This window comes from Corvus hawaiiensis, chromosome 3, assembly GCF_020740725.1.
Source record: "Corvus hawaiiensis isolate bCorHaw1 chromosome 3, bCorHaw1.pri.cur, whole genome shotgun sequence".
Lineage (NCBI taxonomy): Eukaryota > Metazoa > Chordata > Aves > Passeriformes > Corvidae > Corvus > Corvus hawaiiensis.
Genome location: NC_063215.1, coordinates 81,871,067 through 81,888,031, shown reverse-complemented (window position 1 = coordinate 81,888,031; position 16,965 = coordinate 81,871,067). Strand labels below are relative to the sequence as shown.

Here is a 16,965-nt window from a genome sequence, read left to right as displayed (position 1 = left end):
ACTCCCTGCAGTGTAAACACCAGATCATCCGCCCATCACCCACTTACTCCAGTGTTTCATTGTAACACTTTCCAAAGGTCTATTACAGGAAGCATCCAAGGGCAAAAGCTTTGATGTGTAATAATGCATGATAAGCAGCACACTTCCTTCTTTGCACAGTCTCTGCTCAAGCAGTTTTATGCTTACATGACAACAATTAGCAGGAGTGGTTTCTTCGTAGTCCCAATATATCTGCATTTCATTAAGACAATTTCCTACTCTACTTTTTTTTCATTTACTCACCTTTATGGCCCAAAAATACCAATAGAGATTTCACTTGCCTTTAGAAATTCTGCATACACGCAGCATGATATACCATGATGTACAGTATGTTTTCATGGTCACTGTTTTTTCTGAGAATATTCCTTCCACTTTTTCAGATCCTAGCTTAGATAAGAACAACCTTAAATGTGTTTCCCATCTGCCCTGCTTCCTGAAGTATTGTGACCCTCACTTCCATGACAAACCTGAAAACACTCTGTAATATTTTTATTTTTCCTTAAGTAACGACTACTTTGGCAGACTATAACACCTTGTGAATCTGTAGTAACAATGTACATTTTCATAGAAATCCTACAGTACAGTTGCCTTGCTGTTTCCAACAGCAAAATCTTGATAAGACAAAACTTGTAATGTGCTTCATTTGACTTCTTGACTTTCAGCAAATTCTGAGAGTCTGTGTCTACTTTTATTGGACTAAATCATCCAACCACAACTATTTCTGGTTTTTTTACTCTGTATTTTGCCAGGTAAAAATCTGCCATGTAAAAACACTATGGCTGATGATCTATAATAGCAATTCTCAGACATACTGCAGTAAACAGAAATGTATGAACTAATACCAAACATGGAATACAAAATTTTAATTAACAGAACTTACTATTACAAAACAGATATCCTTCTACAGGTCCAGGCATTTGCAGTAATTCATACCAGACTTGGCTCTGTACCCATTTGCTCTTAAACCTGGCTCTCTCACACTGAAGTTCTAAGCGACTACCAAAAGAGGTTATATCTTTTTTTAATTAACTGCTCTGATTTCAACTATCCTATTACCCCCTACACATTTCAGTGGGCAGGATATATACGCATAATCATATATCTGCACTTACACAGGAAACAGGGGTAAATCTCAAGCACTGGGAAACATGGTAGTTTATTTATCATGTATTTCAAAACTCCTGCACAGTACAAAAATGTACAGTCAGCATAGCACCACAGAAGATTACTTGGGCTACGACACTATTTCCAAGAAAGAATTCTTAAGAACAAAAAAAAAAAGAAAACAGAAGTGATAGAATATTTAAACTATTCAAAGGTTCTACAAGAAAAAAGTTTTAAGCTGACAGACAGGCTGATTTGCTATACTGTACCCCAATAAACTTGAGCAGTCAAATCAAAAGTAATGTAATAATTGGAGCTGTTTTTCATCCTTTAGCAGCATATGAAGATAATGCATTTTGGATAATACCGTCAGCATGAACACTTAGGAATAACATAAAATGTATTGAAGAAAACTGTCTGGCTTTAGCTAATTTATGCTATGTACTTTGATGACAATTTCAATCTTATTTGTTTCATTAATTTTCCATCTGGTTAGTTTGCTTCTCTTAGGGGGTCATTCACAAAGCAACATAAAAAAGCAGAAGGGTCAAAAATATATTCAGAGATAGGGTAGTAAAATAAATAACTTTAAATCCCATTTTAGAAAAAGAAACACAATTTGACATTTCCAGCGGTTTTGTAGCTTAGAGTATTTTTTTAAAAAATCGATGGGTGAAAACAATAGAAGCAAGCTCCAAAAGTAGGGACTGATACAAACAGTGGTATTACAAGCACGAGTCAGGCAAGACCACAGCAAGGTTCAGGGACCTTGCAAATAAAGAGACCAAAAACCCTAAAAAGATCTCAGAAAGGACAATTCCTCTTTTCTGGACTGTATCACAACATATTTAAGGGAGAATATAATTTTCAAATTGCAAGAACTTACGTGCGGCTTTTTCCTTCCTCCCCAGCCATACTGCCTAAAGAAAAACAGCTGGGGAAGAATAAACCAGAACCCCCAGACACCAGGAGAAGCTACAGAACCTGCCAAAGCAGAGAGCATAGAGCAGCCAGACTGTGGCAGGGCCCCCTCAACCCTGTGCTCCTCAGCTCCTTGTCCTGAATCTTTCCCACTGCTCCTTCCTCAGTTGTACTCTGCAACAGCACTCTTGCAGCTTTTCTCTCCAGCACCTAACTTCGTCTTCTTATCTTGAAGGTCTCATCCCAGTTGATTCAGCACTTCCTAACCAACAAACCCAACAAAAATCATTTAACCAGCATCACATCTTCTATCAGATACTGTTAACTGTCCATTACATCCTCGTTTCCAATAGCCTTATCCAAGTAGACAGGAAACTCTTTGGGGCAGAGAGATTACGCTGCTACTCCTGCCTGCACACAGTACAACAGGACTAACTGCTTCTCATGAGCATAACAATAAGTACTGCCAGAAGGTAACTATAGCTACATGAATGCTGCTGGGTTTTCCACCTTACTACAACAGATGGGCAGTGCACAGATTTTGTGAATATCACTCTTGAAAACAGGGAACTTCTGATTCCCAAAGATAAGAAATGTCTTCCTGTTTAAAACACAAAATTATTGTTATAAATGGGATGGTAACTTGTGTCCCTTAAAGCAACATAAAATCGAAATCACATGAATATTTTCCTCCTCAGGAGAAGTGACAGAATTCTGCACAGCTGTGATGGCTGTGAAAATCTGATCCAAATTTGTGTTTACAGGCTGTTCAATTATTCAGATTTGTGTTGACCCCTTGGCCTCTTTAAAAATAATAATACCTTCCCATGAAATCTAAAAAATATGATTAGTGGATATTCCACATGTACTATTTAAATAAAGCAAGCCTGGCTTTCACTGGGGCTCCGCAGGCCATAAACAGCAACTCTTCATTTTCTTGCCAACAGTGATGAGTCTCAAGACAAGTATTTTGTGTAAAAACCCAGTTGGTTCTGACATTGAAATATTACCAGCTTTACAAAATGGATCGTTCAGACTGAATGTATTTGCTCTCAACCTTTAATATTCATGATCTTAACAGAAATCCTGTTTCTTAGCGAGTGAAATGCAGAAGCTATAACTTACAGGCAAGGTGAAGTTGTTTTGTGGAAACTAAAACAGGACACTGATGATACCTTTCCTGCTCCCAGCGTGATGCAGAGCATTTCATATTGCAAAGTCAAGTTTAACTTAGACTAAAGTCACATTATAGGCATGCACTTTCTTTGTAACTAACACAATCTGTATTTCTATCATTACCTTCTCCTTTGTTGATAATAACTCTGGAAAGTCTGGGGTCATGTCCAGGGAGAGACTCATAAACTTCTCCCATGAACTGCCTGACCACAAGGCCATTTAACTGCCTCAGTCCTACTCACAACCTCAAAGGAAAAAGCAGAGGCCCTTTTTGTTTGTTTATTTTATCCAAAACATACACAAGTTATCTTTAATAAAACCAGGATTTTATTGATAAATTCAGAAGCAGGAAGAAATACCACAATAAAGTTAAATAAATACAAGTTCAGCTTAGGCTGAGAAATGTTTCTGGGAGCTTGTACCAGAAAGAACCTGTTGTGACCCAGCATTCAAAGCTGTTCATACTCTTTCTTGAGCCATTTTCTTTGGTTCAGTTTCCTACTACTATTAAAATAGCTACTGCATAGTCGTCATTAGTTTTATTAACTCCCCACAGAATTTAGTTATCACGTTTTAAAACAGCCTTTTCAATGTGGCTAGTTCAATTCTATCAAACTGTACTTATTAAATAAATGCATGCAAATTCAATGAAGACTGTCTTTAAAAACAGCTCATTAGATGTTCAACACTGTGTAAAATCTTTCATAAGGCAGCACAGAAAATATCAAAATAGATTATAAAACTACAGAACACTTACAATCATCAAAATTTACACACAATGAACACAGGCCAGGTTAAACAGTCTGTCACAACCTTTGAAATCTATGAATTCACACCACACAATGCAAGAACTAGTGCAATATATATTACAACTGGGAAGCAGCACTTACAAAATGGTTTGGATATAAATTGGAATCACAAAGGAATGACATTTAAAAAGCAAGGGCCATTTCTCTTGCCAAATCTAGTCAGATAACTATAATATATCAAACAAATAAGCTTTATAAAGAATAAAAATAATCTTAATATTTGAGGTACTTTTATAAGTTATTTCTCTATTCACCTCCCCTCCCTTTGCTTCTCTCTCCAACTGCACCACTTCCGTCTCTTTCTCCCCATTCTTTCTGTACTGCGAGTCTTATGTGACATTTCCAAGAAGCATCTCTTAAACTCTTAAGCCATAGAACTGGGCCAATTAAAAGTGTGGTCCATTTGGACTTATTTTTTCACAATAAAACCCCAATTTATCTACTTTTTTTTTTTTGCTTTAGTGCATCTGTTGAAAGTGTCCAGATCTGGCCTAAATCAGGTACCTTTGAAATGCCTGTTAGGTCACTGCAGATGAAGGCATGGAGAAACAAGAAAAAGGTGAAAAGAAAAAAAAATCAAATATCTATTTGCTTTATTCCCTTTACTGGTGTTTTTTCCTTTTTGAAATGCAACATATACTTGCATACTATTTTAGAAATCTTTTTCATGACAGGTACTACCTGAGGTTTGAAAATTCAGAGATATTTTCCCAAATAAACCATTTTATAAGTTAGTCAACAAACAACATTCATCAGCCAGTATGCAGCATTTTCATTACCTGGGCCAGTGTTAATACGATTTAGGGATGCAAAGGAGTTATTAAGGTCTTCTGGTATACAAAGATGTTCATTCACTGATGTGTTGGTTGGAACGATTTGTTGTATATCAGAAAGTTAAAGTTTTCAAAATGTTTAATCTTTGAAAAGGTCTCTGGATTTGCTCTCAAATGCTGAGGGTTTGATGCCTTTTATATAAAGTATAGGCAGTGGAAGCGCTTTGCAGTTCAATAGGAAAAGAAAAGGCAGCAGATCAGTTTCAGAGAGAGACTGATACATCACTCAGGACCATTTTTCTTTAAAAAGCTTCTATTGGCTATTTATAGTTCTAATGATCAAACCCTTAGCAAGAACTAGTCTATACTGTTTTTATATATAGACATTCATATATATGCATATGTATACACATTTGGTATATCCTCATTCCTTTCCAGTTCTATTCCTTTATTATATTTGCTTCCACTCATACCAAATTGTAGTCAAACACACACCTTCAAGAAGGTAAACTAATTTGACTGTTTAGGTTTCACTCAGTAAGATAAAGCTACTGAAAATGAGGTAATAAGTGAACTAAAGATACTTTATACTTTCATGTTTTCAAGGCTACAAGTTACAAGACATTTGCAGGCAGCTTTCATTTCTGTTTCAGTTTGTTGGGGGAAAGCACCCATTCCTCTCACTGCAAGTGTTAGGAATTTAAACCATTATTACGAGGTTATTATTTTAGTATCTGTTTTTGAGTCCAGTCATGCCAAGTGGTACTTATCTTTTGTAATGCAAGTGAGCTGATTGAAGAAACTGAAAACTGATTCCCTTTTAAATTCCATGAAATAAGTGAAAACAGGACTATATCTAGCTCACGTTATCATATTAACATTTCATTTATGGATTCAAAATCTTGCAGGGTGCATTCAAAATCCACATGATGTCTTTCTTGAGTGCTAAAGTTTTCAAGAGGATCTGTACATCAGCAAATAAATAGGCAATGTAAGAATACAAGTCTGGCCACACATGTAGCAACTAATAACACAAAATCTGAGGCTACTTCACCTAGGGATGAAGAGAAACTGATCTGGTTTAAAACAACAGTAGTTTGTTCATCACTGTACCAAAGGAAGGGGAACTTCTCTGATGTAACTGCAATCATTTAGGATATACAAAACTAAGCTGAGAGGTACGAGGGACCAGACAGCAATTTTCTAAAATAACTAGAGCATAGCAGAATTCAAGTTACATATTCTCTGCTGCAAATAAATATTATTGTATAAAGTATTTGCACTACATTAACCATCATATGCTTCTACACACCAAAGCAAACAGCATCAACTTCACAATGATCACTCCAAACGTTCTCACCAGCCTTTCCCATGAAAAGGCTCAACTTAAAGTTGGTATCCCCAGCACTGAGTGTCCAAACCTCGGCTGTAGAAATAGGTATAAAGGACAGACAACAAGATGTAACTCAGGTAATAGGCAAGTTCTGGTGTAACAAACAACTCAAAAATCCATAAAAGCTGTAGTAAGCTGAATAGAGGAAAAACATCCTCCCTACCCACCGTGAAGTACTTCACACATCCCTGAGGTCAGAGGAAAAATGCCAGGAATTATCTTTAAAACAATCAAAGGCATTAAAAAAAAATTAAAAATAAGAAAAGCGTGGGTTTCCACTGTGCTTAGAAGTACAGTCAGAGCAAGTCACAGAGATATTTCTGAGGGAGGCCGAGTAGCAGCAACAAGCACTATGCACAGATTAATACACTTACACAAAAACTGTGCTAAAATCAGACCGTGTTGACAAGTAGATCAGCTCTTCCATTCTTTCCCTGGAAATTTTTGCAATACTAATTTATTTTGTTCTCTACCTCTTTCATTTCACTAAGAAAGTATTGGTTGACTACCAAAAAAATAATGAAAACATAAAGGAAGTTTTGTTTCCTATTTCCATTACTCCCTCTCTCCTCTCAAAGAGATAACCATATGGCAGCATAAAAGCATCAAATACCATCTCTTTCGTTTCTTTAGAATTTATCACATGAATGTTCAGTTGTACAGAAGGCAGTTGAGCCAATCTGTTCTTTCTGCAATTTACACTGCTATATGAAGAAATCTTTAAGGGAATGAAAAGCTAGTGTGCCTTCCATTTTCCTATTCTGGAAATGCATCATTAAATACATATTCCTTCTGTTTTTCACTGTACCATTTTCCCCTCTATTGTACATTATCTTCATCGCATTCACCCACATTCTTTCCAAACTCCTATTGATTTGTCTTCATCGTTTCTCATCCACAAGATTTCTCTTTACTCCAGTCCTGCACTCCGCTTCTCGCATTTTTCATTCCATCTCAACAGTTTCCTAAAACTCAGGCTTAAAATGCACAGATTCAGCAGTTCTTCCAAGATCAAACGTATCAAACACGCTGTGAGCTGTCTTTTCTCACTTCCACAGAGGCGTATTCCTTGTTAGACTTCATTCATTTTCATGCATTACTTTTTGCCCAATGCTCTGCTCTTCAAATATACCTAAAACATCTTCAGGCTGACCAGTGTCCTCAGACTTGCTAGCAGATATTTGATATCAATGTTCATTAAATGCTTTGAATCAGAAAATCTGCCAAACTGCATTGGCTTGAGCAGTTCACAGGCTTCTCTGGTGATAGCAAAGTTTTCTCTGTAGAAGAGAGTTTCACTGTACCGATACAGTCACAGAAAGTCTTCAGTCTGCATTTTAGTTTGCAACTGTCCCAATGTCTCATGGTCCTGGCAAACACTCACATATGTCCTTAAACTTCCTGGAATTGCACTAAGGTTTTGTTCAGTTTCTTTTCTTCCAATTTCTCACCATAACTTTCCTGTTCTACCACTACCAAACTGCAGACACTTGTTCACGGCACTCCTTCCAACTGTAAAAGCTTGCTGTAGCCCAAACCCACTTTTCACTTTACATGCACACAAGGAATAACAAGAGGCTGCTTAAGGAACTGCCAGTCCTTCTGCCCTCACAGTAAGCAGCCTAGCACTGGTGACATTGCTTCAAAGGATGCACCTTCTTCAACTGTAAGCCAGAATTTAGCTAAGTTACCTAAATTTTTCCTAGTTCTGCCAACCAGGTAGGAAAGCGTTGAATTAGGTTTTCAAACACTCTCTAAAAATTTGAGTTGAGTTCAGGAGCAACATCCACGTGCCTTAGATCTTAGTCATCTATTCCATGCTTTACTTCTCAAAGAGAAGCCGTTCTAGATAACCTGAAGTAATGCTGGCATTACATGAGGCAGACAACAGCTAAATATGAGCTTATTTCTGATTTTGCATCCACCACAAAGCTGCACTTTGAAATCTCAGAGGCAAGTAATGATGCATTTGGAAGGAGGTGAACAGTGCCACATGTCACAGAAACAGTGAGGTAGTACAAGATGAAATAGCTGTTAAAGAACAGGCAGTCTCTGCCAGGAAGCAAGCCACAAAATGCTTCCTGAAAGAAAAATTGAAAGAGGTGGTCTGAAAGTGCACCCAGAAGAATCACAGCATTGAGAGGTAGTCCTGTACTTAGATTGATCACGGAATTCTAGTAAAATCCTGACTTTTTCCTTCCAGTGAGGGAGATCTCAGTGGACATCAAAAATTCAAAATCACCCATGAAGACTGACATGACCATGTTGACCAAGAACCCTGGAAAATTTTTCCCCTGTAAAAGCCCTGGAGTCCCTTCTTGTTCATTAGGTTATCAAAACACTTCCCTAAGCTCTATAATGCAGTCTGCCATCTCATGCATCATGAGCAAGATAAGAACAGTTTTTCAAAGTCACCAGCCTTGCAGCTGACAAGCTTGCACAGCCACAATGGAAGGGAACTCATTTTTCTCCACCAATGAATGCCCTCAGCCACGGGGCAAACCTACAGCGTGTTAAACCTAATGTCAGATCTATCCCAAAACCAAGCAGATGGGAAAGAAATGCAAATGTATCCAGAACTGCTGTATCAAAACCACTGTCCCAGCATTTCATCCATCAAGTAACTACCTTATACATATATCCACCTTCTTCAAAACTGGGTAAATACACATAAATAAATTTTGAAGTGTAAGAGGAGAAGCTTCATTTATACACTTCACCAGAAATCAAACCAAAACCGTTACTGCAAGCTATCAAGCATTCCTTGTTCTTCAAAACAAAGCTGCTGTACATAAATGACATGTCAACTATGTAGCAACATAATATATTTTAGCAGCTTGCAGGTTTTCTCACACATTCAAATTTTCTATCTCACAGCATTACATTTAATTACATAACAATGAACTTCGGCCCTTATGTAACTTGTTGGCATGAAGTTGCTGCAGCTATCAGGATGGTACAAATTAATATCTTACAAATGGTTTTTAGAAAACGGGATGTATCATACAAAGTATTAGACCTTAGAAAATAAAGGTCTTGAACTTTGCCCCATGAGTATAGAAAAGGAGAAAAGAGTGAAAATTTCTGAGGGAAGCTGTGCTACTACTGAAAACAGCTACCTCATCTATTGTTCCTACAATTCTGCATAATTTTCATTATTTTTCCAGTTTTGCAATATCTTAAACAAGAACAAACAGATTGTTTTCCTGAAGCCTTTATAGCTAAGTTTAACTTACTTTTTTTTTCTTTTTTAACTTTGCATGGAAAAGAGAAGAAAATGGAAAAAAGCCTCTTATGTTTCAACATTACTTAAGAGAAAAAGTAAGAACAAGCTTTTACTGTCTTTGACTGACTTTCCATAGTATTAAAAATATTAAAACGCAAAAATTAATACCTTACATTTCAGTCACATTTACATATGTCTATTCATTAGCAGAAAATCAAAACCTTACAGGACTCAGAATGTAATGAATGACTTTGTTTTTCAGATTTAGCCAAAAAAATCCTTCTCTTATATAGATTATCATGTCATAGTGCAGATCAGAAGAGCAAAGCCTGTAACCTACACAGTAAAGTATCCAGCAATATAAACAAACCATTAACTTGAAACAATGCTGACTTGTAAACACTTAGCAATTATGTCTCAAAAGAGGCTCGATTTGACTCAGTGCTGCCATCCAACTGAAAAATAAATTACGGTGCTTTTAAGATGTGAATCTAGAGAATAACTTCCATACTTATTGCTTAATATAATAAAATTAGTTAGAATTGCTCTAATCTCGAACTAGGAAAGAATCCTGAAATCTTCTCAGTAAACAAAAACTTTGTTCAACACCACTAAGTGCATTTATGCAGAGAGATAACAGTCAGCTTGATGCTTACCCAATCATTGCGTTCTCTTTAATCTGGCCCTCTGTGCCATTTACCATTGGCTCTTGATTTCTGTTTTCCTTCTCTGAAGCATCACTTGAGAGGCCCAACAAAGCTCGCACTCGTTTTGATTTCACATCCAATATCGTGTCGGTGTAGCCCACTTCTTGCAGATACCTGAAGGAAGAGAACTCATGCTAATGTTCTTTGCTTATACCACTTCCACAAAATATTAAATGGAAACTTCTCCCTAAACTCATTCTCAATCCCTTCGCTTAGCAAACTACGGTGCTGAGCTAGTGAAACATGCTTGTAAATCATCCTGTACCAGCTGCAGAGGGATCGCCTCTTGCAGTACCAGCCTCTACAGTCACTGAGAAAAAAAAATCAGAGAGCCTAGCAGTCAGAGGTTATACAATACGTTATTCATTCATTTACTAAAATGGATGGAAAAGCACTTTCAATTAAAATATTTACAACTGCTTTATAAAAATCACCACAGTTGCATGCATAACCATGGTCATTTTATTCTCTGACACATGGAAACTAGATATAAGAAGTACCAGATATATTCCTTATGTAAACATTATAGAAGCCTAGAAGAGAGGGAATAAAAACCAAATTCTATAGCTGTGGCTATTATTAAGAGTTATTATTTAAGACGGACTAGGCTTGATAAAATCTTTGTCTTGCGTTTCCTTTATTCTGCAATGGATCTGCAATATTAATTTGTCTTCCACAAAGACTGAACAGCAAAAATCCTTGTATGAAAACCTCACAGTCTAAATTGGCTCTGTAGGTTTAAAGTTGGCTCTTTCATCAATATGCCATGTTGCCCTTGAGAGAAATAAGAGGGAAATAACAATTTAAAAAAGAGAAAGTAAGAATTGGTTTGTGTCCTTCCCTACAGAACATGGAGTAACTGATTAAACTGTCAATATTCTAGACAACTCTAAAGAAAGGAAATGCTATTTTACAGTCACAGCTGTTACGAATCAGGGACATGTACCTTTCCCGCAAGAAATTCTCCTCCAATTATTTAACAATATCATTCACATAACCACATTAGGAGAGAAATACTGGTTGCTGGCTATAGAAAAATCAAACAAGTCACCTATGCAAAACAGAGTCTGTCAGTAATATGCACTCTGTATTCAGCAGTGTCACTCTTTTATGAACTGCACTGAGAAGGAATGACTTGTCTTCAAAATCACTGATCCAAGTCAAGATGACTTTATTTACATTTATTCAACATGCATGCAAAGATTTGAGCTCTTGCAAAAGAGAAGCCTGTACAAGCCATCAAACAAAATTAACTTTTGTACAATTCCTTGGAAAAAGGTCTTTTAATATAAGTTCCAGATCGTCCTTACTGTCTCAGTCCCCTCTCAATCCTCTGTAACACACCAAATATCTTGGCAATTAATTTAGTTATTATGGTCACAATTCAAAAATTAATTTAGATTAAAAACATTTGTTTCATTGAGATGAGCAGAGAATTAGAAAACATCTAGTCCAACCTTCTGGATGTTAGTCTTTTCTGCAACTTAAGCAAGCCAAAATAAGTTTCCCTTCTCCAATCCTAGCTGTTTTTATTTTACACAGCTCTTAGCAGAACTACTTGTGTCTTTTGTTTTTTAATTGCAAAGTGTTATGACCCACTGTTCTCCCACGCAGATTGTTTGATTATACTCAGTGAAAGACAAGTAAGTGAGATCAGGAGTTTTTTGACTTGACAAGGCTTCTCATCTGAAGTTATGAACTAAAATTTTTCAAAACCCAAGGAAAAGTAGTGCAAAAGCTCAATGAACTTCATCACACACACTAACTTTTCTTTCAGTAAAATACAACTGAAAAAAAAAATCCAAATACTACCACCATCACATTTCATTAGCAGACTCTTGCTTTGCATTTGGTATTTGAGTCCTTTTTTCAACACTTACTGTCTTAGCAGCTGTCGTCCTTGTTTCCATATTAGCTGACTGTTCTGTTGTGGCTGAATCTCTGTCTCATTCCCTTCATCTGTAAAATATTATCTTATTACATTTCTTCCCTTTACCTATTTGCATAAAAGATGCCCATCCACTTGAAAAGACAAATGTGATCTGCCTTAAAATGATTTGGAAAGGTTTCATAACAAAATTCAAAATGCCAATAATGAAGGGAGAAAAAAAATGCACATAGCACATAACTGTAGTACTAGATACACATAAAGATTTCCAGGTACACCCTACACTATGAGAGCGAGTTCCACTAGTCCTAATTCCTAAACAGTCCTACTCCAGGAGGGCATGTTCCTACCTCCTTTAGGGGCACATAATGACAGACAGTCTGCAGTCCAATTTTTGCTTAGACTTCCAATATAATTGCTGCTCACAATAAGTTTGAATACAAATATCTTTAACTACTAACAATATCAAATGCAACTGTGGCATGATATCAACTCACAGCTTCCCAATTTCCTTAATATTTGACAGTTCGACATAAATCAACAGATCTACTTACATCAACTTTATCCTTATTTGTATTAGTTTTGTAGAAATAAACAAACAATAGAGTCATTTGTTTATTTTTTAACCTCAAAAGTTGTAGAAAAATTTTCATCACATTTCCCTAACCATAATTTTGTATCCAAATTTTACTACTCCAGGAAAATCTACAAAAAACAAACAAACAAACAAACCAACATGTGGCTGTTCTCTTAAGAAAACTATGAGAATGCTGGCAACCAACAGCTACATGTTTATTCCATATATACTTCCACAGCACATGATGGTGGGGTTTTTTCCCTCTCCTCAAAGAGATGCATATGCATATGCTTCCCAAAAGAAAAGATCTTCGTTTATTATCTATGAAAGCCTCTACAAAACTTGAAAATCTTGTGGTTCAAACACTGAAGGATGAAGAAACTTCCTGTGTAAACAAAACTTAAGAACCAGAAAAACCTGTGGTATAATCCTATGAGTAACTTGATATGTGACATGGGAAAGCTATTATTCTCGTCAGGAAGTAATTTACCTTTAAACAACTGAATTAATACTATACAAAAACCCCCCACCACCTATCCAAAGAAGCTATCAAAGACTAATGAGAAGTCACATGCAAGGAAAGACATATGAATTTTAGACATCTCAAATTCACAAGCCTATTTAATAGCAACCACAGGAAATAAATGCACAATCATTTTCTAATGACAACTGGACACAGCTGGATCCAATGCACAGCTACCAAAGCTCAGTCTATAATTATTAAAACATGACTGAGGTAAATCTGCCTGAAAATTCCTTTTGAAAGCAAAAACCCTTCTTCTGAAGGCACTGTTAAGTATACCCACAGGCAAGAGTTCTCTTGTGCTTAGTCTGCTCAAAAATGATGACTGCTAGCAGTAGCAGTGGTTTACAGATAAGAATGAAGAGACTTGCATTATAAGCAAATTATAGCAGAAGATATAGCATAAACAGTATAAATAAATAAATAAATAGTATAAATAATTTTTAAGTATCCCTTTAGCAGGAGACTGAAATCTTTCTTCTAAAATTGTGTTACAGACTCACCAAGAGATTGGAAAGAAAACAAACAACAAGGACCCATACGGAAAAACTACTACCAAATATTTCCACTTTTTTTCACGACTGGGCAGGAAAAACAGGGATAGGGCAAGGGGAATATATGGACACACAACTTCAGTATTTGTCAAAGACAACTTTAAAAGAGCATTAGAACAAAGCTTCTATTTTAAGTCATCAGTCCAGACTTGATATAGAACAAAAATATACATTTCTGATAGCTATATATAGAATACAATGGGATAAATTAGAATAATGGAATTTGAACTAAAGTATTTCCACAATGTTGACTTTGCAGAATTAACGCACAGGCTAGAGCTCTGCTGGGCAAGCCAGGCATCCCACTACATTCCTCAGCTGGAAACTGGAGCAATATGCTGTAGCTGCATCCTGAGAAATTACAAAAAAACCCCACGGTTGTCTAGGATTGTGGTATGATCAGGACAAAGTTTTCTAATGGTCCAGATACAGACTGAGGTCTTCCACTTAGTAGAATTAAATAAATTAAATTTTAATTTTAAAAATTAATATTTCTTCAGTTATGGAAATAACATTGATAATCACACAAAATAAAATTTCTCAAAAATTCATTAAGAACTTGGACAAGAAAGGCCTGGTGTAAAGCTTTGTTAGTTGGTGTGGAGTCGGATTTTCTGTTTGTTTGAGGGTTTTTTAATGACCTTTTAAACCCAATGAGGTAAGAAATCACCATGACCGTCAACTAGACCATCCCCTCCACAAACCAAGTGACAGAGGTGAGATCTGCAGACTTTCTATGCTCTTCCTTTACATACAGGTGGTTCCAATGTCACTGTAGTAGGAGTATCAGGAGACTGAGACACAACAAACATCACCTATTTTTTCAATGGCTTGACCTATAGCCAGATCTCCGTACCTCTTCTTTTTTTTTTTTTTTTCCTTTCCTGAGGAAAGGGTATGGAGATAAGAGGGATAAAAGGAAGTAATTTAAATTCTTAATTTCTCCAGTTCAGTGCTTAAGTCTATTTGTGTGAAGTAAGAGATGAAAACTAATCAGCCTTCTAGAGACCAAGGCAAAAAACCAAAATTAGCTAAATGCATCTCCAATGATCATTTGAATTCTGCTGAGAAATCTCCCATTCAAAAACTCTCTCTTATGTCCAATATGCACTTTAATTATTTCTTTTCCTGGAATACCATTGAGGTAATTGAACAAAAAATTATTAACTATATATATTTCATTCAGAAGAATTATACAGAGATAAAAGGATTCTATTGCTATGAATCTAGTATCATTCTGTTCTAAAATATCCATACACATTACTAAGGGACAGAAAAACTACTCTCTCCAAGAGCAGTCTGCTCATTTGGGTTTGGATTTTTTAAAACCTAAACTAACTTGATTTATTAATAGACCCTTTTAGAGCACTAGCATATATTTTTAATTGTACAAGAGAAAAATATAGGATTTATTAATTATCTCTATTCTCATTGCTCCATTAAGACTTATTTTATCAATACTATCAATTCAGCATTTGCACATAACACAGCTAAACTTTTATGCCAGTAATAAACTCATTCTCAATAAATTCTTACCAGAATCATAGTTCGGTGGCTTCATATCTCCCTGATTCAGTTCTGTGCCATATTTTAATTTGTGGTATTTAGCCCTGAAAGGAAACCAAACCAAACAAACAAACAAACCAAAAAAAAAAAAAAAAGGAAAAGAAAAAAGAAAAAAAAGGGGAAAAAAAAAAAGAAGAAGAAAAAAAACCTATTAGTACATTTAAAGGATATCTCTAAATACATAAATGTCACCTGTTTTCACTTGAAAAGCCATTCCTTTCTTCTAGGCTAGGAACAAAGCAAACCAAATCATTTTACCAGGACTTCAGATACATAATTTTATTAAATTTTTTTTTTTCAAGGGTTACATGTAATTGCACAGTGAATACTGAGGAAACAGAGCAGTTGACTGCAGATTTTACAAAATGTTCTTGCTACAGAAAAGGTTCCTTCCCTGGGGACACGAGCAACTCTTCTGCTTCCCTTCCCAACCCCCAGTCTTTCCTTTTTAGCCATTGCTATGAAACATTTTTACTACCCATGTCAGTTCAGTGCCATCTACTTCATATCTCATATTGTCACTCCATTAAGAAAACTCCAGTTTTATTCTTTGAAATGCTGTGCTCTCCAACAGCAGCAGGCCCTCAGTTAGAAATATTCTGAACAAGACTTTGCAATGACAGCTCACCCACACCAGCTTCTCTCAAAGCTGCTAGGTCTGCCACTTGACCAAGTGCAAAAATGGAGACTTTCTTCCAAAAATATTTAGCCTTCAGAAAATCTAATGTAATAAGCCCCACAAAGCATGCCACACAATGACAACAAGAGTAACTACAAAAAAAAAAACGGAAATGCTTTTTAATTTAAAAAGCTTCATCCTAAAGACTCAGTATGTACAGACTTTTAAATACACATAATAAAACCACAGTAGTACAGTATTACACATGCACATGTAAGTTATTCAAGATTCATTACAGAAGTCTTATAACACTGCAACAGAGAAAGTGAATCAAAGTGAGCCTTTACTAGTTTTGCAATCTGCTCCCTCCTTCTCTCATACTCACTAGAACTTCCTAAGTACAAAATTACAAGTTTTATACATTCACAACTGGGTAGAAGAGTGGCACTTGTATTAGTTCCTACCCTGAACAAAAGGCTGAGAACAAGTCAGGAAATGCTGCATGTGCAGCCTGGGAGTAGTGGGACAATCGAACAGCACACACATACAAGCAGTTCAAACGCAAACGTACAAAGCGGAGTGCAGGGCAGCAAGAAACAGGCTGAAAAAGACAAAAAAAATAAACCTCTCACGTGCACCAACAAGAAAATGAGCTTCATTAGCTCCACTAGTCACAAGGGAGCTCTTCCACTTTAAATTTGTTTTTTAAAAAGTTAATGGGTTTGACACTTCGTAATTTTATAAGGCAAGTCTTACTAAGCTTGCATGACTGTATCAAGAATGGCTGCAAAAAATGTTTTCAAGTTACCTACACCTCCTGATTGCTTCTTCAACATCTTCATTATACTACTGTTTTCTTTTGCTTTTTCCTATTTCATCAAGAAAACCCACTACTTCTAACAAAATAGTGCTGAAGAATGCTTGGTAGCTCTTACACTTCAAATCAACAGTACTAGCTTCCTACTAATCCAGCTGCGTTTTAATTATAATAAACATTTAATTCTGACTGAGAGGGGTAAGTGAAGAGTGAAGAAGTGCCTCTTAGGCATAGCAGCATTGACAGATGAAGAAACTAACTCTCAAGAGCCAG

General features: G+C 36.2%; 1 protein-coding gene across 5 annotated transcripts in view; it reads right to left on the bottom strand.

Moving 5' to 3' along the window:
- STRN (striatin) overlaps positions 1–16,965 on the bottom strand; it is a 69,044-nt gene that overhangs the window by 33,349 nt on the left and 18,730 nt on the right. For all 5 annotated transcript variants that reach the window (XM_048298754.1, XM_048298753.1, XM_048298755.1 and 2 more), the window contains exons 3-5: positions 15,227–15,300; positions 12,029–12,107; positions 10,098–10,262 (exon numbers count right to left, since the gene is read on the bottom strand). In XM_048298754.1, coding sequence (XP_048154711.1) covers positions 10,098–10,262; positions 12,029–12,107; positions 15,227–15,300 — 318 coding nt within the window. The remainder of the gene's footprint in view (positions 1–10,097; positions 10,263–12,028; positions 12,108–15,226; positions 15,301–16,965) is intronic.